The sequence below is a fragment of the Macaca nemestrina genome, chromosome 19 (assembly GCF_043159975.1).
Source record: "Macaca nemestrina isolate mMacNem1 chromosome 19, mMacNem.hap1, whole genome shotgun sequence".
Taxonomy (NCBI): domain Eukaryota; kingdom Metazoa; phylum Chordata; class Mammalia; order Primates; family Cercopithecidae; genus Macaca; species Macaca nemestrina.
Window position 1 is genome coordinate 56,036,921 of NC_092143.1, and position 22,749 is coordinate 56,059,669.

Below are 22,749 nucleotides of genomic sequence, written 5' to 3' on the forward strand. Positions count from 1 at the left end.
TGACACAATGTGTTTCATTACATGTATACACTGGTGTAATCCAATCAGGCTTATTAATAGATCCATCACCTCAAACGTTTATCATTTCTTTGTGGCGAGAACATTAAAAAATCCTCTTTTGGCTGGGCACTGTGGCTCACGCCTGTAATTGTAGCACTTTGGGAGAGTGAGTTGGGAGGATTGCTGGAAGCCAGGAATTCAAGATGAGCCTGGGCAACATAGTAAGATCCTGCCTCTACAAAAAATAAATAATTATGGCTTCTTGTAGTAGGAAATGAAAAAATTTAAAATGAAATATTAGCCAGGTGCAGTGGTGTGTGCCTGTAGTCCCAGCTATTCTGGAGGCTGAGGCAACAGATCACTTGAGCCCAGGAGTTCAAGGCTACAGTGATCTATAATCATGCTACAGCACTCTAGCCCAGAGCAAGACTCTATCTCTAAAGAAAAAAAAAAAAGCCAAAACCCTCTTTCAGCTATTTTGAAATATACATTAACTATAGTCATCATGCTGTACGATAGATCACTGGAACTTACTCCTCTTAATTGAAATTTCCCTTTCCCTTTCTACTCCCCCCACCCCCAGCCACAGCCTCCAGTAATCACCATTATGTCCTCTACTTCTATGAGCTCTACTTTTTTAGATCCCATGTAAATAATACAGTATTTGTCTCTGTGTCTGGCTTATTTCACTTAGCATAATGTCCGCCAGGTTCATCCATGTTATCACAACTGACAGAATTTCTTGCTTTTTAAAGGCTGAATAGTATTCCATTGTGTATATACACATTTACAAAAATCCATGCTTTGACAAGCATTTCTGTTGTTTCCGTATCTTGGTTATTGTGAATAATGCTACAATGAAATACTGTAGGGCAGACATCTCTTCGACTACTGATTTCAATTCCTTTGGATATATATGCAGATGTGGGATCATATGGTAATTCTACCTTTAGTTTTTTGAGGAACCTCCATACTGTTTTCCAAAGTTGCTGTACTAATTTATAGTATCACCAACAGTATGTTCCCTTTTCTAAACAGAAAGAAAATTTTAGTCTCCTATTGAGTGATCTATAATCAGGAATGTTCCAGATATTTACTTTTGCAATCAAAATAGGAATAAGGTTCAGGTTTTACTAAAAGTTATGCAGATAATTGTGAGAAAATAGGACTTGATCCCTTTCCTGAATTATCAGTAACGCTATAGACACATGGAAGAAACCCTTCTGAGTGAATAGACCCTCTCATAAAGATCTCAATTCCCTTTTGAAAGAAAATGACATAAATAAAAACTGCTGACAAAAGGAAGAAAAAATAGTAATGCCACTACTCAGTGTACACATATATCTTTATATACATACACATACATATCTATAGATATATATCTACAAGGAACTTTCATATATTTTTTGATCCTCACAGCCGTCCTATGAGGTAGGCAGGTTTCAGGTATTCATACTAATGAGGTACTTTCCCCATAAACACTGAAGGATGCCAAGAAAAGTTTGCATTCAGATCTAGTTTCCACGTATTCAAAAACTAAAAGTTTAAAAAGTTGTTTTACTTTAGTTTCAGAATTGACATCAGGCACTTCTTATTTTCAAAGTCCACCCTTCAGAGAAGATAAGAAATTTCTGAAGTCCACCTTTGGATTCTTTTGGGACTCATTCTGACTAAGTAACCTTTTCAGTTGAGAGAAGTGTTTCTTTGTTTTGCTTGTATTCTTTGAGGAGCAAGTAGATACGGACTGTCCAGACGTAGGTGTTCTGAAAAAAAAAACCCACACTTAGTTATACCAACAAATGACAATCATTTTCTACTCTTTTTTTTTATGGCCATATACAGGCAATGTATATGCTGTGTATTATCAGCATATATAATTGGTGTATTATCATTTGGCAAATGCCTGTTAAGATTTTCTCAGGAATTTCTGACAGAGAAAAGGGCAAGAACAAATGTTTAGGGCAAGAAAGTATACTATGAATGGTTCGGTTTTTTTTTTTTTTTTTTTTCTGGAGACGGAGTCTCGCTGTGTCGCCCAGGCTGGAGTACAGTGGCGCCATCTCAGCTCACTGCAACCTCTGTCTCCCAGGTTCAAGCAATTCTCCTGCCTCAGCTTCCCAAGTAGCTGGGACTACAGTTGCACGCTGCCATGCCCAGCTAATTTTTTGTATTTTAGGAGACATGAGACACGGGATTTCATTGTGTTGCACAGGCTGGTCTCGAACTCCTGAGCTCAGGCAATCCACCCGCCTTGGCCTCCCAAAGTGCTGGGATTACAAGTGTGAGCCACCATGCCCAGCCGTGAATGGTTCAGTTTTGTTGGCACATAGGATGATTTAAGGCAAAGAAAGACAGGCAGACAGATTGGTGCCAGATAGGGCTGGAAAGCACTGATCCATATGCTACACAGTGATGCTTCTAATCAGAGCTATGCTCCAGAAAGATGATCACACTAAAAGAGTTTGATCCTAGAAGCAGGGAGACCCATTAGGAAAATCACTGCAGTAGTCCTGACAAATGCTGCATAAGGACCTGAACCAGAATATAGCAGCACTAGAGAGAAAAAGGAGTAAAAAGATGAAAACATGGAAGTAGAATATATATATATTATAAAGTATAATATAAATCAGTGACAAGGATGAAGGGAATAGGGATTTTTGAATGTATCTGTCATTTTAGGTCAAAATGTCCAGAAAGGTGTGTTCATTCACAGAATAAGGAACTAAGGAGGATGGACAGGTTTGAGTGGTTAGCTGTGGGGAAATGATGAACTAAGTTTTGAACATGTAGGGGACTGAAGTGGATATATTTAGCAGGCAGTTAGAAATAGGTGCAGGAGATGTTGGAAGTAGAGTAACATACGTAGAAGTCAAATGCATTGAAATGAGCATTGAAGATATGGGAGTATGTGACATTAGAAAAGCATATGGAGGAAAAATGGCCAGGTTCTGAAATGCATGGCATATTTAGGGAGTATATATTAAACACAGGAAATTAGAAGAAAACACTTGAGTTAACACTGGCAATTCAAAAACTTCATGGATAAAGATACCTGAAAATCGATGCTGGACTCCTGCCTTTGGAACCAGACATGTCAGGATTTGGGTTTGCAGTCCTTCTCTCTGGTGTCTTCAGGCTGAGTTTACTTGTAGGAGTGGCAGGATTGCTCTTCAATGCTGATAGAAAGCTTCTACTTTTACCATGATGTTTCACTGTTCTGTTGCATGTTTTACAAGTGATCAACTACCATAAAAAGAAATATCAGTCCCGTCATTTATCTCATAATTTAACCCCATAAACCACATGTTAATTGAATTCTTAAATGTCAGGGACTACACCAGATACTATAGGGGTAAGTAAAATAGAGGCTGTCCTTAGGGAACTTGCAATCTAGTAGCAAGAATCAAATAAGACAAAAATTTTTTTTTTTTTTTTTTTCTGGGACGGATTCTTGCTCTGTCCCCAGGCTGGAGTGCAATGGCGTCATCTTGGCTCACTGCAACCTCTGCATCCCGGGTTCAAGCGATCCTCCTGCCTCAGCCTCCCATGCAGCTGGGACTACAGGTGCCTTCCACTGCATCTGGCTAATTTTGTATTTTTAGTAGAGACAGGGTTTTGCCATGTTGGCCAGCCTGGTCTTGAACTCCTGACCTCAGGCAATCCACCCGCCTCTGCCTCCCAAAGTGCTAGGATTACAGGTTTGAGTCACTGTGCCCAGCCGACAAATTTAAAGTGAGAAAATGTTCAATAAAAATGAATGGCTAAACATTTTTATTTAATTTAAAATAGATTTTCAAAGATAATGAACTCTTTACTTTTTAAATATAAAACCATGTTTGGGGGGAATTAGGGAAGAGATGGGAGACAATACTCTTTAACATCTGGAGGAATGTTCTTTGTAACAGCAGTAAGCATTTAGTATTTTTTTACAGATGAACTTCAAGCCTCTTCTCAAAAAAAGCATGGCAGAGTATCACTGGAAATTTAAGTAGCCCCTTCAAATCCTTAGCAATTTTGTAAATATAGGTCTAAAGTAACTTATACAACCAAACGAGTTGTTATATTCTCACACCTCTTCACTCCTATCATTAGATCTAGAAGTTGACTTTCTTTTCAAGATTCATTTCTCAAGAAATGGTCCATTTTCTAGCTAATTTCCTTTCTTCTACATATCTAACTGACTATGCACAGGACTCAGCCCATGCCTCAGCAAATTAATACAAACTAATTTAAGTGAGAAGTAGTTTGATGTTCATGAGCAGATGAAAATGCCAATGGAAGATCTGCATCTATCAAAGGTTTATGTTGCTTTACACTTTTTGGAAGGAGGCTGTATACAGATTAAAATAAATCAGAAAAACACCTCTAGCACCTTTCTAGCTGACTTCTGATTAAAGTACATTAGAATGTAAGCTTCATGAGGGCAAAACACTGCAAGACAGTGAGGCAGCATTTACTGTCTTCCCATTTAAGAACATTTTCCAAATATGTGGCAGTAATGATTTTTGAAAACTACAATTCTCCAAGAACTAAGAAACTGAATTCTATACTCACTTCAATATTCTATCTCTTCTTTCTTTCCCTTTAACCATTCAATTTTATGACAAAGCAAAATGTACCTACGTGACCAACACTAGTAAACTCCTAAATATGGCAATTTTCAACCCAAGTAATTACTAATTATAGTCTTAGGCCAGACATAAGCTGTCATCATGTCCAGTGCCTGGCACAGTGCTGGACAATAAGCACATACTTGAACAGTTGATAAATGTTAACATAGAATATGCAGGATATAAAGTGTATTTGCTACTGGCCTCCGTATGGTAAACCATACGTAATCTGATTTTGGTTGTTTTATTTCATCTTATATCCCCAATATTAAATGTTGCTTGGCATATGATAGACCCTCAATAAAATGTTTAAAGAACAAAAGGCGCATTCACCTTTGTTGGGCATACCTGTAAATACACACTGATATGGAGTGGGAGGACAGCTGAAGAAGTGGCATGATACCTACATACATAACATACTACTATTTGAAGCAAAGGACCATTAACTGAAAAAATAATGTAGTGGTAACTGCAATTTAGGTGGAGTCATAATGGTCAGTTCAAGAAATCTGCACGTTTGTGAAAAATAATGCTCAACAATGGGATCTCAAAACAACTGAGAGCTCACCATGTTTGGTTTAGGTAATCATGAAAAATAAAAATAAGCTGTCCTTATGATAAAACACTAATCATTAGAGAAATAGTTTATGTATATATTTTGATAATCCAAATATACTACTATAAATCTGAGTTATATCGAGGTTGATTCTTTTTTTTTTTTTTTTTTTTTTTTGAGACGGAGTCTCGCTCTGTCACCCAGGCTGGAGTGCAGTGGCTGGATCTCAGCTCACTGCAAGCTCCGCCTCCCGGGTTTACGCCATTCTCCGGCCTCAGCCTCCCGAGTAGCTGGGACTACAGGCGCCCGCCACCTCGCCCGGCTAGTTTTTTGTATTTCTTAATAGAGACGGGGTTTCACCGTGTTAGCCAGGATGGTCTCGATCTCCTGACCTCGTGATCCGCCCGTCTCGGCCTCCCAAAGTGCTGGGATTACAGGCTTGAGCCACCGCGCCCGGCCGAGGTTGATTCTTAAACTGATTTTAAGTGAAAGAAAAGAAAATTCTAGTTTACTCATACATACTGGACTGAAATCTTACCAATACACTTTTGGAGTCTTTGAACTTTTTCACAATTTTCGCTTCTTTAAAACTGAGTGTATAGTTTCTTGCTTCTCGATTAAGAAGTTTCTGTATTTTGGGTGTCAACTTGGCTTTGGGTTTGAGACGCACTCGAGAGTTATCCAGAACCAACAACTGGAAACAGTATGGACACGTTTCTTCAAAAGTGCTCTTATCATCTAAAATTATACAAATGAAACTCACAATTCAGCAAATTAGAATGTTTTGTTACCTCAAACTGCCAACACTATAAAAAGTATATTGATATTTAATATAAGCAGATATACATTTTTAAGTAAACTCAAAATATAAACATTTACAAAAAGACAAATTGGCAGTAATTTACTTTGCAAATATAATTCCATCCATTCACTCCTTTCAGCAACAGACCCGCAAATCTCCAACCTATGCTAGCAAATCCTGTAGGCTTTAAAATATATCCAAAATCTAGCCACTTCTCATTACTTGCTACCAAGTTTTAAAAGGCTGTTATGTTTCACCAATTTTACCAGTGCATTTACCACAAAATAACAAATTGCACTGCGATTTTGTTTCTTTTTTTAAATAATTAGCACAATGAATAGTATCTACCATTGAGCACTGTGCTAAGTGCCAGGGATATAGCAGCACTTATGAAGCTAAAGACCACACTTAAATTTAGCTCCGCCAAATGTGAAATTCATTCATATTTACTAAGTGACAATTAAGAATGCCAGGCACTGTTCTGAGTGCTGGAGACACAGCAGTGAACAAAGGACAATTCACTGAGGCATACAATAAATATAGCAACATCAAATGTTAAGTGCTGGGAATAAAAAAGCAGATACGAAAGGGGAATAGAAGTGTTGATGGAGTTAACTGTAATTTTAATTTTAAATAGGTGGCTAGGGAAAGCTTCATTGAGTGATATCATAGAGACCAGATGGAAACGGAGGATTAGCATGATAGCAGGTATGTGAGGCAAGAATCCCAGGCAGAGTGAGGAGTAGCTGCAAACGCCCTGAAACAGAAAAGCAAGGATGCCTAGTGTGACTGGAGTTGTGTGAAGGAGAGAGTAGGTCAGAGAGGTATGCGGGCCTATGATGTAGGGCCTTACAATCCTTTTAAAGGACTTTCACTTTTACTGGGAGATGGGAAGCCATTTGAGTTTGTGGCAGAGAAGTGACATGATCTAGCTTTGGTTTTTATCAGAATCACTCATGCTGCTGGCTTGAGAACACACTAGAAACGCATGGGAGCTGTTAGCAATAATCCAGGAGAGAGCTGGTGATAGGCTGGGGCAGGGTAGTAGCAATGGATGTGGTGAGGAATGGAGTGCATTGGCGCCACCTCTGCTCACTGCAACCTCCACCTCCCAGGTTCAAGAGAGTCTCATGCCTCACCCTCCGGAGCAGCTGGGATTACAGGCGTGCACCACCACGCCGGGTAATTTTTTTGTATTTTTAGTAGAGACGGGGTTTCGCCATGTTGGTCTCGAACTCCTGGCCTCAAATCCACCCGCCTCGGCCTCCCAGAGTGCTGGGATTACAGGTGTGAGCCACCGCTCCTGGCTGATTCTGGATACATTTTAAAGCCAACAGGATTTGCTCGCATACTGGCTTGGGGGAAGAAAGAGAGTTTGGGAGTCAAGAATGGCTCCAAGGTTTTGGGGCTCAATAACTGTAAGGGAAGGATGGAATTATTTACTGAAATGAGAAAAACTGGAGGATCTTGTTGGGGGGTAAAGCTCAGGTTTTGGACATATTAGCTAAGTTTGAATTACTAGACACTGAAAAGAATTTGTCACGACATTTGGATATATGAGTCTAGAATTCAGAGGAGAGGTCTGCACTGAGTATATACATTTGTAAGTCCTCGGTATATGGTATTTAAAAGCCATGAGATTGGATGAAAAACTGTCACCAAAGAAGTGAGTGTACCTAGAAAGGAGGTCCAAGGGCTGAGTACTGAGATACGACAATACTTAAAGCTTGGGGAGATTAGGAGGAACCAGCAAAGCAAATCGAGAAGTAATAAATAAAGAGGAGGTGAACTACGTAATGACCTAGAAGCCAAGGCAGGAAACTATTTCAAGACTGATCAGTGTCTCAAATGCCGCTAACAAAGCAAGCAGGCACATTAAGGAATCTGGATTTTTCACGAAACGCAGAAACATGCGGGTTTTGTTTTGTTGTAGTTTTTAAGGAGGGGAGAGAGTCCATCGTCCTTATTTGAGCGTTGTGCAGAACGGAGGAAAGCGGGGCAGGAGCACTAAGAGACAGGCGTTCTTCCTACCGTGTGACGAAGTGTAGGCCCAACTGTAAAAGAGAAACAGACTTGTGAGGAGCAAAGGAACACCTCCCCGCTCGCCTCCCGCTTCCTCTCCAGTCCTCTTACAGGAGATAGCGGGCTTGGCCCGGGCAGCTGTCGTGCAGTCCCCGCGCTGCAGCCTCAAGGTAGTGCTTCTGTCTCATCGCCGCCGCCGCCGCTAGCTCGCCGCAGATACCTGGTGAAACTATATGGCGCCGGAAGTCTGCTTCCCAGCGTCGCCGACGTTGGCGTCCAGACTCAAGCTGCTTCCGGAAACTGGCACCCCCCCCCCCGGCAGAGAGGTTCCGGTTTCCTTCGTGTCAAGTCTGGCGTGGAGGCGTGCCCAGGCGGGAGGCTGCCCCACCCGCCCGCCGCGTCCCCGTCCCCTCAGTACCACCCCTCCGCCTGCCGCGTCGTCTCAGGCACCCAGCGGAGTTAGGAGTCCGATTTGAGCCTGGGCGGAGCGGCTTGGCCGGGCTGCGGCAGTGGAGTCCAGAGATGAGGCTGCCACCCGCCTTTCCATCTTCCTCCCGGCTCGCCTCCTCTCTGACAGTCCTATTGTGATTGCTCCACCGCAGCTTCGCCCTCCAGATTCGCCGGGCGCCGTACTGACTGGGGCGCCGGCGGGCGGAAGCGCTGCCAGCAACGAGGCCGCCCGGGAGGAGCGTCCCCATCCTGCCCTCTGCCTGCGTAAACGCTAGCGTTTCTCTTTCTTTTTGTAATTAAAGTGAAATTCAGGTAATGTAATATGGACCGTTTTAAGGTGAACAATTCAGTGGCGTTTAGTAAATTTACAATGTTGTGCAAGCACTATTCTGCTATTTCCAAAATATTTCGATCACTCCGAAGGACAGCCAACTCCGTGAAGCACTTACGGCCCATTTCCCCCTCCTTCCCGGGTCTTGGCAACCACCAGTCCGCTTTCTGTCTGTATGGGTTTACCTATTCTGGACATTTCATATAAATGGAATCATACACGTGACCTTTTGTGTCTGGCTTCCTTCACTTAGCATGTTTCTGAGTTTCATCCACCTTGGAGCACCTATCAGTACTTCGTTTTTTTTTTTTTTTTTAAGACAGAGTCTCGCTCTGTCGCCCAGTCTGGAGTGCAGTGGCCCAATCTCGGCTCACTGGAAGCTCCGCCTCCCGGGTTCACGCCATTCTCCTGCCTCAGCCTCCCATGTAGCTGGGACTACAGGCCCCCACCACCGCACCCGGCTAATTTTTTGTATTTTTAGTAGAGACGGGGTTTTACCGTGTTATTCATTCGTTTTTATGGCTAAATCATACTCCATTGTATGGCTGTATCACAATGGTTTATCAATTCATCAGTTGATGAACGTTTGAATTGTTTCTACCTTTTGGCTGTTATGAATGAATGCCGCTGTGAACATGTGTGTACATGCATTTGTTTGAGTGCCTGTTTTCTGTTCTTTGGGTATAATACCTACGAGTAGATCTGCTGGGTTATGTGGTAATTCTGTGCTTAATGAGGGTTCCAGTTTCCCCGTATCCTCACCAACATTTGTTTTTCCTTTTTTTTTTTTTTAATGTAGCCTTCCTAGTGAGTGTGATGTAGCATCTCATTGTGGTTTTTATTAACATTTCCCTGACGACTGATGCTTTTGAGCAGCTTTTCATGTGCTTGTTGGCAATTTACAGTTCTTTGGCTGTTTAAGTTCTTTGCTCATTTTTAAATTGGGGTTGTCTTTTTGTTGATGAGTTGTAAGTTTTTTTAATGTGTATATTCTGGATAGTGGACCCATATTTAGACTGATTTATTTATTTATTTATTTATTTATTTATTTATTTGAGATGGTATCTCACTCTGTTGCTAAGGCTGGAGTGCAGTCGTGTGATCACAGTTCACTGCATTCTTGAATTCCTGGGCTGGGCTAAAGGGTTCCCTTGCCTCAGCCTCCCTAGTAGCTGGGAACCAGGCACACTGCCATACCTAGCTTTTGTTTTTGTTTTTGTTTTTGGTAGAGATGGGGGAATCTCACTATGTTGCCCAGGTTGGTCCCGAACTCCTGGGCTCAAGGGATCCTCCCACCTCAGTCTCCCACAGTGTTAGGATCACAGGTGTGAGCTACTATGCCCAGCCCATTTTTAATTTTAAAAGGGAGCTAAATTGGCTAGGTGCAGTGGCTCACACCTGTAATTCCAGCACTTTGGGAAGCCAAGGCGGGTGGATTACCTGATCTCAGGAGTTCACAACCAGCTTTGGCAACACGGTGAAACCCTGTCCCTACTAAAATACAAAAATTCAGCCAGGTGTGGCGGCATGCACCTGTAGTCCCATCTACTTGGGAGGCTGAGGCAGGAGAATGGCTTGAATCACAACCAAAGAGGTTGCAGTGAACTGGGATCGTGCCACTGCACTCCAGCCTGGGCGACAGAGCTAAAGTCCATCTAAAAAAAAAAAAAAAAAAAAAAAAAAAAAAAAAAAAGGGAGGGGGGTCTAAATTATATAAAGATTTGTAAAGAGAAAGTATGTATTTACGTCTCTATAGGCATTTTAACTTTTTCCAAAGTACGGTTCTTTTCCCTGCTCTTCCCACCTTTCCATCCCACTTCTCTGAGGCGATCAACATGAATAATTGGGTGTCTCCTCTACATATGTCCTTATACACTTAAGTACATGTATAAATGTGCACCTCCCCCCACTTACCACCACCACAACAAAAAGAAACAAACCAAACACACACACAAAACCAAAACCAAAAGTAAAATGTTAGTTCTTTACTATATAACTTGCCTTTTTTCCTTAACAGCAGGCCACAGACATGTTTTCAAGTTAGTATATGCTTTTAAATAGCTGAACATATTACAAAATGTAATGAAACATAATTTATTTAATACATAAATAACCATAATTAATTTTCCTATTGATGATCATTCAGAAAAAAATTAGTGCTTTGCTGGTTCATACAGTACTGGTGCTTTTTATTTCTTTTGTCTGAATTCCTAAAAGAGAAATTACTGGGTAGAATAATATGCACATTTTTTATATGCCAGATCATCCAGAAGAGGTTGTAGCAATTCATATTCCCAGCATCAATGACTAAGAAGGCTGGGTCAAATTAGACGGGTGAAAAGCAAATCCTCTTTTCATTTATCCCTTGATGGTTTGCATTTTCTCTTATGAAGAGAAATCTCCTGTTGGATTATTTATCCGGGTTTTTTTTTTTTTTTTTTTTTTTTTTTTGAGATAGAGTCTTGCTCTGTCGCCCAGGCTGGAGGGCAGTGGTGCCATCTCGGCTCACTGCAAGCTCCGCCTCCCAGGTTCACGTCAGTCTCCTGCCTCAGCCTCCCAAGTACCTGGGACTACAGGTGCCCGCCACCACGCCCAGCTAATTTTTTTGTATTTTTAGTAGAGACGGGGTTTCACCATGTTAGCCAGGATGGTCTCCATCTCCTGGCCTCATGATCCACCCGCCTCAGCCTCCCAAAGTGCTGGGATTATAGGTGTGAGCCACCGCTGCTGGCCTTATTTATCAGTTTGTAGATCTTTTATTTCGGTGAAATTCACTTTCTGCTTGTCATATATGATGCAATATTTTCTTTTTCCTTATCTTTGGCATAATTTATAACTTTTTTTAACTTTACAGAATTTTGTATGTGATCAAACAAGTCACTCTTTTCATTATTGCATCTGGGTCTTCCGTGTGGTCTAAAAAGTCCTGCTTTGTCAAGGTTAGGCAACTAACTATTCAATCAGATTTTTGTTTTGTTTTGTTTTGTTTGAGACGGAGTCTCACTCTGTTGCCAGGCTGGAGTGCGGTGGTGCGATCTTGGTTCACTGCAACCTCTGACTCCCTGGTTCAAGCGATTCTCCTGCTTCAGCCTCCCAAGTAGGTGGGATAACAGGCATGTGCCACCATGCCCAGCTAATTTTTGTATTTTTAGTAGAGACAGGGTGTCACCATGTCCTGTTGGCCAGGATGGTCTCGATCTCCTGAACACGTGATCCACCTACCTCAGCCTCCCAAAGTGCTGGGATTACAGGCGTGAGCCACTGTGCCAGGCCAATCAGATGTTTTTCTCATACTTTTCTAGTATGATTTCTTCCATGCACATATTTAATATTAAATGTATTTTCAATTAAAGGTAAGAGCATCTGACATTTTTTCAAAATGGATAGTAAGTTATGCAAAAGCCCCTTGCTAGGTAAACTAGTCTTTTTCCATTTGAATTGAAATAAAAATAATATGCAATGAGCACTGTATATGTGCCAGGCACTTTTCTAAGCATCTTAACATGTATTAATTTATTTAATCTTCACAACAACACCATGGCATAGGAGAAATGCCACTACACCATATAGAAGTTTTGTTTTGTTTTTTACATAGTTGTATATGTTTCTAGGTCACTCACTAGTAAAGCAGAAAGAGGGAAAATGTGAAAATGAAATCCAATATGTGTGCAAGGGTGCTCACTCACCCACCTGCCCACCCTCACACACTCCTCCTCCTCCCAGCACATTTCCCTTCAGCTGCTTCTCTTCTCTCTCCTCTGAGCGCTACACTCCTCCATCCGGGATGCCTCCTCAGCATTCTGCCCTTGCATTGCAGCTTGTCTTCTTAGATGCAGTGTGGCCAAAAGCACTCTTGCTTTCCCCACCAACTTGCCTGGCTGCCCAGTCTTCTTCCATCTTAAACCCAGCAAGTGTCATTGGTGCTTCTTCCTTCCCACGGCTTGCAGCTGGTCTGCCCACAGGTCCTGCTGGCTGTACATCAGAAGCAAATCCTGACTACCCGCTTCTCTGCACCACCACAGCCACCCTCTTCTCTTGCCCGCACCCCTACTATGGCCCTGTGCATTCATTTCCTGCCTTCCTCTTTTATCTCTCCCAGTCCAATTGAAACTGCTTTTGCAAAAATTAACAGTGAAAACGATTAGCGTGAAAGAGATCTGACCTAACCAACTCCATCTTGCTTCTAACCTCTAAGCTGTCCTTGCTCATTCCCAGGAATTGGCTGAACTAATTTTGGGAGGAACTTAGTTTATAATTTAACTTTGTAACAGCCCTTTATAGTTTAACTTTGAAAAAAAGATGATAACAGCTCTTTCCCAAAACAAAACCCCTTCTTGCCTAGGGACCAGTCTGCCTTTGTAGGACTAACAAATTAGCTACAAGATTAGAAATTATGGTTTAGGAGCCATGCAGCTGGAGGCTGCAAGATTCTGATCCTCCCCAAATTGCTCCTGGGGATAATAACATCACTGTTGTAAAATCTGAGATCAGTGCTTGGTAATCTGGCTCAACCAGTTCTGTTGTGATGCCCTACCTTGTTTTAACCTGACTGACTCTGTCTTAGCTGAGAGAGCCGGACAGACTTCATTTTGGTTCCTTCACTTGCAGCCCCCCTTAACCCCCTCCCTTAAGGACATAACTAGTGCAGGCTGACTCCAAGCACATCCAGGAATGCACTTGCTGATAAGATACTGAGGCAAGCTGTACCAGCAGCTCCTAGGAACGTGCTCAGTTGATGGCACCGAAAGCCCCTGCATTGATCACTTTGTGATAGTTTAAACCTGTGCACCTGGAACTGTTTATTTTCCGGTAACTGTTTCTGTAACCATTTATCTTTTAACTTTTTGCCTGTTCTGCTTCTGTAAAAATTGCTTCAGCTAGACTCCCCCTCCCCTATTTAGACCAAGGTATAAAAAGAAATCTAGCCCCTTCTTCAGGGCCGAGAGAATTTTGAGCTCTAGCCGTCTCTCGGTCGCCGGCAATAAAGGACTCCTGAATTAGTCTCAGTGTGTGGTGTTTTCTACAACTCGCTGGGTTACAGCACTGTGATCCTACACTGGAACAGAAGACAACAAGAAAAACCCACTTTAACCCCCTATGGTTTCTCTCTTTTTTTTTTTTAAAGGCAGAATCTCGCTCTGTCATCCAGGCTGGAGTGCAGTGGCACAATCTCGGCTCACTGCAACCTCTGCCTCCTGAGTTCAATTGATTTTCCCGCCTCAGCCTCCCGAGTAGCTGGGACTACAGGCATGCACCACCATGCCTGGCTAATTTTTTTGAAGTTTTAGTAGAGATGGGCTTTTGCCATGTTGGTCAGGCTGGTCTCGAACTCCTGATCTCAAATGATCTGCCCCCTTCGGCCTCCCAAAGTGCTGGGATTACAGTTGTGAGCTACTGTAATAGCTCACAATAGCCATTAGGCCCCTATGATTTCATTGTTGACCCAACCAAACAGCATTCCTCACTTCCTAACCCCGTACCCACCAAATTATCCTTAAAGACCCCAATTCTTATATTTTTGGGGAGAAAAAATACAATAAAAAATACAAAAATTATTTTGACTTGAATAATAATAAAACTCCAGCCAGCAATGTGTGAATTAAATACTTTCTCTGTTACAATTCCCCTGTCTTGATAAATTGGCTGTGTTTAGGCACAGGCAAGGAGAACTCGTTGAGCAGTGACACATTTTCCACATGGCAGACAGAGTGGCCTTCGTAAAATGTCAATCATTGGCCAGGCGTGATCACTCACAATTGTAAGCTCAGCACTTTGGGAGGGCAAGGACTTGAGCCCAGGAGTTTGACACCAGCCTGAGCAACATAGGGAGACCCCATCTCTACAAAAATTACAAAAATTTGCTAGTCATGGTGGCCCACAGCTGTAAGTCCCACCTATTCAAGAGGCTGACTTGGGGGGATCACTTGAGCCCAGAAGGCAGATGTTGCAGTGAGCCGAGACTGCTCCACTGCACTCCAGCCTGGGCGACAGAGTGAGACCCTGTCTCTATAAAAAATAATAAAAGGTTAATTACTTTTTGGACATGGAATGTTCCTGCTCAGAGCCTCTCAGGGCTCCTTATTGCCCTTGGAACACCAGTGCCTCGCCATGCTTTCCAGAGCCCTGTCTGGGCAGGTTGCTGTCCCCACCTCAGACTCACCTTGTCTCACCTGGCCACCTTCTCACTGCTCTTGCCACACTGGTCTTGTCCCCATCCCAGTGCTTTTGCTGCTCTTTGCTTTGAATGAGGGTCCCTCCTATAGCTGTGTTTCCTCATCATTCTAAGGGGAAGCCTTTGTTGACTACTCCAATAAATAATTCCTCCCTGCCCCCACCCAACAAGTCATTCTTTGTCCTTACTGGCTTGTATTGTTGTCACAGTAACCTTATATCTGAGATTACTTTATTTATTCATTGTTTACCTGTTCCCCTCCAGAATGAACCCCTGGCAGCTGGACTGTATCTGTCCTGTTTGCTGTTCCATATGTGATTCCTAGCCTAGGGCCTGGACTCTATAAGGATTTGCTAAATGCATGAGTTCCCTCAGTGGCCCTGGGAGGCAGGCACTGTTGTCATCCCCACTTCACAGGTGCAGAGACTGAGGCTTAGAGAGATGGAGTCACTAGGCCAAGGCCATGCAGATGGTGTGGGACTTGATCCAGCTCCCTCTGGCTCAGAACCCCATGCTCTTCCTATTGGTCCTCTCCTTGCCTGGTTTACCTGCTATAGATCTTCCAGCACTTCACAAGCCCTGAAGGGAAGGCTGTGTTTCTGAGCCCCGGTTTCCGCAACACATTAATTTTCTCTGCATCATTTCCTTGTTCTAAAACTGGCACTAGGAGTCCATATAAATTCCTCTGTCTAAAATATCAAGCTTTCCTGTAATTTCTCATTAGTACCACTTCTCCTTTCTCTAGAAACCCTTGCTTTATCTATTCCCTACCCAGGAATAATTATTTTTTTGGTTCAACAGGAAGGCAAGATGACTTCAAAGATCTGCTGGTGCACCTGGATTCTGGTTTTCTTACTATTCAACTTCATGACCTTGAGCAAACTTTACTCAGTTTGGCTGTGCCTCAGTTTAGTCATCTGGAAAGGAAGGGGATAGAACTATAACTAAATATAATTCTAGATCATTTTAAGTATCATCTGTGCACTCATGCAATACGTGCCTGAAACATGGAGGCGAGAGTACAAAAGGCATGGTGCTTGCCTGTCGACATGAGGCTCCTACAACCCAGGGAAGGCCTGGTGGTCCAGGATCCAGTGCTGCTTCCTGTCGGGGGAAACCAGCCCCCGATAATTCAACATAGGTTCTTTTCTATTTTCCCTAAGTGTCGGCGGCCTGAGAAATAAAAGGAAAGAGTACAAAAAGAGAGAAATTTTAAAGCTGGGTGTCCAGGGGAGACATCACATGTTGGCAGGTTCTGTGATGCCCCCTGAGACGCAAAACCAGCAAGTTTTTATTAGTGATTTTCAAAGGGGAGGGAGTGTAAGAATAGGGTGTGGGTCACAGAGATCACATGCTTCACAAGATAACAAAATATCACAAGGCAAATGGGCAGGGCAAGGTCACAAGGCAAAGGTGAAATTGGCATTACTGATGAGGTTCCCTGTCTTGCTGTGCACGCACTGTCATTGATAAACATTTTAACAGGGTTCAAGAGCAGAGAACCGGTCTGACTAGAATTCGCTAGGCTGGAACTTCCTAATCCTTGCAAGCCTGGGGGTGCTGCAGGAGGCCAGGGTGCGTTTCATCCCTTATCTGCAACTGCATAATGTAGGCATTTCTAGGACAGCCATTTTAGAGGCCTCCCCTGGGAATGCATTCTTTTCCCAGGGCTGTTAATTATTAATATTCCTTACTGGGCAAAGAAGTCAGTGGTATTTCTCTTACTCGTTTTCAGTAATAAGAGAAATATGGCTCTGTCCTGCCTGGCCCACAGGCAGTCAGACTTTAAGGTTATCTCCCTTGTTCCCTGAAAATCGCTGTTATCCTGTTCTTAAGGTGCCCAGATTTCATACTGTTTAAACACACATGCTTTATGAACAATTTGTGCAGTAAACGCAATCATCACAGAATCCTGAGGCGACATACATCCTCAGTTTATGAAGATGACAGGATTAAGAGATTAAAGTAAAGACAGGCATAGGAAATCACAAGAATATTGATTGGGGAAGTGATAAATGTCCATGAAATCTTCACAATTTATGTTCAGAGATTGCAGTAGAGAGAGGCGTAAGAAATTACAAAAGTATTAATTTGGGGAACTAATACATGTCCATGAAATCTTCACAATTTATGTTCTTCTGCCATGGCTTCAGCTGGTCCCTCCGTTCAGGGTCCCTGACTTCTCAAAACAGCTCCCCATGTGCCCATCTCACCCACTGCTTGGCACCAGCAGCAATCACCACTCCACTTCTCTCAAGAGGTAAGAAGAAATTCTTAGAATCATTAAGACAAATTGATGTATTTTTGACAAATTAATTTTGATTTAAAAACAACTTATACCAGAGGGTATTTTTATTTTCATTTATTTCCTTTAGAGACAAAGCCTCACTATGTTGCCCAGGCTGGTCTCAAACTGCTAGACTCAGGTGATACTCCCTAGTAGTTGGAACTACAGGAGAGTGCACCACACCTGGCTCCCAGTAGAGGGTCTCTTTAGAGGAATGGAGTGTTGACTGGGCGCAGTGGCTCATGCCCGTAATCCTAGCACTTTGGGAGGCCGAGGCAGGTGGATCACTTGAAGCCAGGAGTTTGAGACCAGCCTGGCCAACATGGAGAAAGCCTGTCTCTACAAAAAATACAAAAATTAGCTGGACATGGTGGGGTGCACCTGTAGTCCCAGCTAGTTAGGAGACTGAGGCAGAGAATTGCTTGAAGCTGGGAGGTGGAGGTTGCAGTGAGCTGAGATTAGGCCACTGCACTCCAGTCTGGGCAACAGAGCAAGACTCCATCTTGAAGAAGAAGAAGAAGAAAAGAAGAAGGAGAAGGAGAAGGAGAAGGAGAGGAAGAGGAAGAGGAAGAGGAAGAAGAAGAAGGAGGAGGAGGAGGAGGAGGAGGAGGAGGAGGCGACAACAAAAAACACATAAGCATGAGCATGTCAGTAATTCTGAAACAGTTGGGAATTACTGTCACAAATATTGACGATGAAGGGGAAGAAAGAAAAGCCTGGGGAGATGTAGAAATGAACTATTCATCAATGACATTATGATTTGGAGAAACATCGGTACTTTACTGAGTGTCTGCTCCAGCATCCGAAAGTCGTCACAGCTCTTGCTCTATGTGGATGAATTATTTTGTCATCACACTGACTTAAATTCATCTTTGTCTGGTGTGCATGTTAGGAACTCTTTCAGTTCCATGTAACTTTCACCAACTTGAGTTGGAAAAATCAGTCAAAAGACAACACTGCAGCTCTGTGGGTCGGGCCTGAATCCAGGCCCCAGAGCAGGCCTTGTCCAGCTGAGTATAGTGGACTTTGGGTGAGAGGCGGAGGAAGCACTTGGAGTCCTGAGCAGAACCAGGGATGAGGAAGGCCACCCCTGTGCCAGTACAGACTCAGAAGTGGGGATCAGTGCCCAGAGAGGGGCTGTGTAAGTAACCCAGCCTTGTAGACTTGCTCTACTGTTGGCTGCCTGTTTTGGCTTCTGAAAGGTTTTTCTTTGTGAGATGTACACTTATGAATCATGCACTGCCTATAGTAGTTAGGAGTTTTGTTTCCAATTTCATTCATTTTACTCCTTAAAAATATCTTTTTATCACGGAAAATTTCAAAGGTACAAAAGTAGTAAAAACAATGGAATGAATCCATCACCCACCCTCCATAAGTAATAAATAAATGGCCAGTCTTGTTTTGTCTATACTTCCATCTACTCCTCCACCCACCTTCTGCCCCACCGTCTGTCTGGTTTTTCTGTTTGCTTGTTTTGTTTTTTGAAGCAAATATGTACTTTTTTTTTTTTTTTTTTTTTGAGATGGAGTCTTGCTGTGTCATCCAGGCTGGAGTGCAGTGGCACGATCTTGGCTCAATGCAAGCTCCGCCTCCCGCGTTCCTGCCATTCTCCTGTCTCAGCCTCCCAAGTAGCTGCGACTACAGGCGCTTGCCACCATGCCTGGCTAATTTTTTTGTATTTTTAGTAGAGATGGGGTTTCACCATGTTAGCCAGGATGGTCTCAATCTCCTGACCTCATGATCCACCTGCCTCGGCCTCCCGAAGCGCTGGTATTACAGGTGTGAGCACCACGCCTGGCCCATGTATAGAGTTTTTAGGGTAAACAAACTGAATGATTTATAGAAACAAACCAGAATGCTGCTGGAAAAAGGCACAGCCAAATAAAGGGTTGCCAATTTCAAATGTCCTTGGTCATCTCACCCATTCCCCTAAAGCCATTTTGGTTCTTCCCCATGCCCTTATCATCCTATGCCTCACCTGCTGCTTCACAGAAAAACTAGAGTCCGTCACAGGTATGTCATTTAGGAAGGGTCAGCAAACTACCAGGGAGGGCTCCAATCAGATATCCGAGAAGTGGCCGGGCGTGGTGGCTCACACCTGTAATCCCAGCACTTTGGGAGGCCGAGGCAGGTGGATCATCTGAGGTACAGCCTCAACTTCCCTTGCTCAAGCAATCTTCCCACCTCAGCCTCCCAAGTAGCTGGGACTACAGGTGCATGCCACCACACCTGGCTATTTTTTTTTTTTTTTTTTTTGAGATGGGGTCTCAGTATATTGCTGAAACTGGTCTCAGACTCCTGGACTCAAGCGATCTTCCTGCCTCAGCCTCCCAAAGTGCTAAGATTATAGGCATGAGCCACCGTGCCTGGCCAGTCATAGATCTTTTAAGCCCTTTTTATTGTTATCCTCTCCAACTCTCTCTCTCTCTCTTTTGCTTTACAAATTTTTAGGGATTTTTATTTATTTCTTAAATTGACAGATAAAATTGTATGTGTTTATCAGGCACATGCTATACATATGTATCACCTCACATAGTTAACATTTTGTGGTGACAGTACTTATCCATTCTTGTATTTTTTTTTTCCAAGAATAAGCTTTGCAATTTTTTTTTTTTTGAGGCGGAGTCTCGCTCTGTCGCCCAGGCTGGAGTGCAGTGGCGCGATCTCGGCTCACTGCAAGCTCCGCCTCCCGGGTTCCCGCCATTCTCCTGCCTCAGCCTCCCGAGTAGCTGGGACTACAGGCGCCGCCACCACGCCCGGCTAATTTTTTTGTATTTTTAGTGGAGACGGGGTTTCATTGTGTTAGCCAGGATGGTCTCGATCTCCTGACCTCGTGATCCTCCCGTCTCGGCCTCCCAAAGTGCTGGGATTACAGGCTTGAGCCACCGCGCCCGGCCTGCAATTTATTTGTTGAAGAAAAGCAGCTATTTTTATGTGGAGTTTCACACAATCTGGATTTTCCTAAACTGTATCTCTTCGGTGTGGTTTAACACAGGGGTCCTCAATCCCCAGGCCACTGACCAGGACCAGTCAATGCCCTTTTAGGAAAGGGCTGCACAGCAGGAGGTGAGCAGCAGGCAAGAACTATCACCTGAGCTCTGCCTCCTGTCAGATCGGGGTGGCCTTAGATTCTTATAAAAGCACAAACTATTGTGAACTGCATGTGCGAGAGATCTAGGTTGCATGCTCCTTATGAAAATCTAATGCCTGATAGTCTGAGGTGGAACAATTTCATCCTGAAACCATCCCCTCCCACCCACCCCTTTCTCCCCATCTGTGGAAAAATTGTCTTCCATAAAACCAGTCCCTGGTGCCGAAAAGGTTGGGGACCACTGATTTACCAGTTTCCTCTGTCCTCTGCATTTTTTGTCATTTGGCAGTTGGATTCAGAGGCTTGATCAGATTCGGGTTTGATTTTAATGGCAAGACTACTTCATGGTTTGTAGTGCGTTCTTTCATCAGGAGGCACATGCGTACCTGCTTGCCTCTTCTTTTGAGATAGGTTAGTATGACAGTCAGTTATTAATAGTAGAGTCTAAAGGGCAGCCGGGGAAAAGAAAGAGAAAGGGAAGAGACAAAAAAACCAAAATAAACAAAAAGTTACACAGAAAGGTAGAGACATGTAAATGATGACTTAGAGACCAGACGGGGATTTGTACAGAGATTACCAGGAGCACAGAGACAGACAGGCACAGAGAGCTACAAGCAGAAACTGATGGACAGATGGCTGATATTGCCAGAGCCAAGTAAGACAGAGGATGAGATCTATTCCCTCTGCTGACACGGGTGCAGGGCAAGAAGCAAAACTGCAGTGCATGGGTGGAGACACAGGAGGGAGACACAGAGGCACCGAGTGTGGACAGGTGGCTCAAGAAGCTGGGCTGTTCGGCAAGTGCGGCAGAACACTGGGGGCAATCCATGAGTTGTGGTGTGTGTTGGTGATAATGTGAGAGGGACTGAGTTTGCATGAAAGATAATGAGAAAGCTAGTGGGAAGGGAAAGGAAGAAGACACAGGAGATAACTGCAGCACAAGTTTCCTGAGCGATGGAGGAGTTTGGAGCCTGGGAGCACAGGTCAGGAGCCGCCTGGGCAGAGAGGAGAAACCACTTCCTCCCACCCCGGCCCCAATACACATTGAGAGGAAGAGGGAGGGAGAGGGGATGGAGGGAGGGGCAAGACAGTAAGGCACCCCTCGTTGTGCAGACTCTGTGAACTGGTCACCCGAAGTCCATTCCCAACTGTACCACAGGGGCTAAAAAACCAAAAATCCTCCCCTTCAAGGAACCCCTTGCAGGTATGGGTAGCCAAGTGACTAAGATTTGGGGAAAGAACCAGAGGCTTCACTTCCTAAAAAAAATAAAAAAAAAAAAAAAAAAAAAAGCAAAGACTTTTGGATTTCCTTATTTCCACCTAGAAGAAAGATGCCATGCCTAGAGGTTCAGCAGCCATCCTGCAACCACAAGGATGGGGCCACATGCTAAAGATGTCGGAGCAGGAAGACTGAAGGAATCTATGTCTCTGGTGACCTCCCTCAGCCCAGGTCTTAATTGCCCCCTCCACAGACTTCTCGAAATTCTTTCTCTCTCTCTCTCTCTCTCTCTTTTTCTTTTGGACCGCAGGAACACTACCAAACCCAACTGATTCTTAAATTTTTGTGTAGAGACAGGGTCTCTCTATGTTGCATTGACTGGTCTCAAATGCCTGGTCTTAAGCAATCCTCTGGCTTTAACCTCCCAAAGTGCTGGGATTACAGGCGTGAGCCTGTTATTTCTTGAGACTTGTATTTTAAAGATGGACACGGAATGTTTGCAGTTGAAATAAGTTTCTGGGACGTGCTGCAAAATCATTTTGGAAGGAAAGAAAGCTGAGGGGGTGAAAATAAAACTAGATTGGTATGAATTGACAATTGTTGGCAGTGAATTTGTTATATTTGTTCATTTTTTATTTTAAAAACTTTATTCTGGAAAATGTCAAACATATACAAAACAAACACAGTGTTATGATAAACCCTCATATATCCAACTGCCAACTTCAATAACTATCAGCATCTTGGCATTGGTTTCATCTGTACCTCTCCCTACTCCCCATTCAATTATTATAATTATTTTAGAAAGTTTTAGGTTAAATGTACCTATGTTGAAATGTATGTATCTTAACTGTACAACTTAAAAAATGAATACACCCCTATAAAGATAGAATATTTCCATCACCCCAGAAGATAAATCACATTCTATCAAGATTTCCTTCACCTTGGAAGTTTCCCTAATGTCCTTTCCTTTTGAACATCCCTTAAAGAAGCCACCACTAGGCCGGGCGCAGTGGCTCACTTCTGTAATCCCAGCACTTTGGGAGGCCGAGGCGGGTGGATCACCTGAGGTTGGGAGTTCAAGACCAGCCTGACCAACATGGAGAAACCCCGTCTCTACTAAAAATACAAAATTAGCCAGGCATGGTGGCGCATGCCTGTAATCCCAGCTACTCGGGAGGCTGAGGCAGGAGAATTGCTTGAACCCAGGAG

At 43.4% G+C, this 22,749-nt stretch overlaps 1 protein-coding gene across 2 annotated transcripts; it reads right to left on the bottom strand.

Annotated features, from left to right (window-relative positions):
* Positions 1 to 1,327: 1,327 nt before the first annotated feature.
* C19H18orf21 (chromosome 19 C18orf21 homolog) lies at positions 1,328 to 8,301 on the bottom strand. Of its 2 annotated transcripts, XM_011771268.3 has the most exons (5): positions 8,102 to 8,288; positions 8,000 to 8,022; positions 5,705 to 5,904; positions 3,053 to 3,243; positions 1,328 to 1,763 (listed from the first exon to the last, which is right to left on the bottom strand). In XM_011771268.3, exons 1-5 carry the CDS (start codon positions 8,176 to 8,178, stop codon positions 1,598 to 1,600), a joined length of 657 nt encoding a protein of 218 aa, XP_011769570.1. In that variant the 5' UTR covers positions 8,179 to 8,288; the 3' UTR covers positions 1,328 to 1,597. The 2 variants fall into 2 exon arrangements, with proteins under 2 accessions (XP_011769570.1, XP_011769577.1); XM_011771275.3 differs by lacking the exon at positions 3,053 to 3,243 and having other exon boundaries at positions 8,102 to 8,301.
* Between the last annotated feature and the right edge of the window lie 14,448 nt (positions 8,302 to 22,749).

Coding starts and splice junctions, on each gene's coding strand:
- C19H18orf21 (XM_011771268.3), bottom strand. CDS start 8,178: ATGAGACAGAAGCACTACCTTGAGGCTGCAGCGCGGGGACTGCACGAC. Junction 8,023..8,101: donor GGCCAAGCCCGCTATCTCCT/GTAAGAGGACTG, acceptor TCTCTTTTACAG/TTGGGCCTACACTTCGTCAC. Junction 1,764..3,052: donor AGTCCAGCATCGATTTTCAG/GTATCTTTATCC, acceptor TTTTTTTTTCAG/AACACCTACGTCTGGACAGT.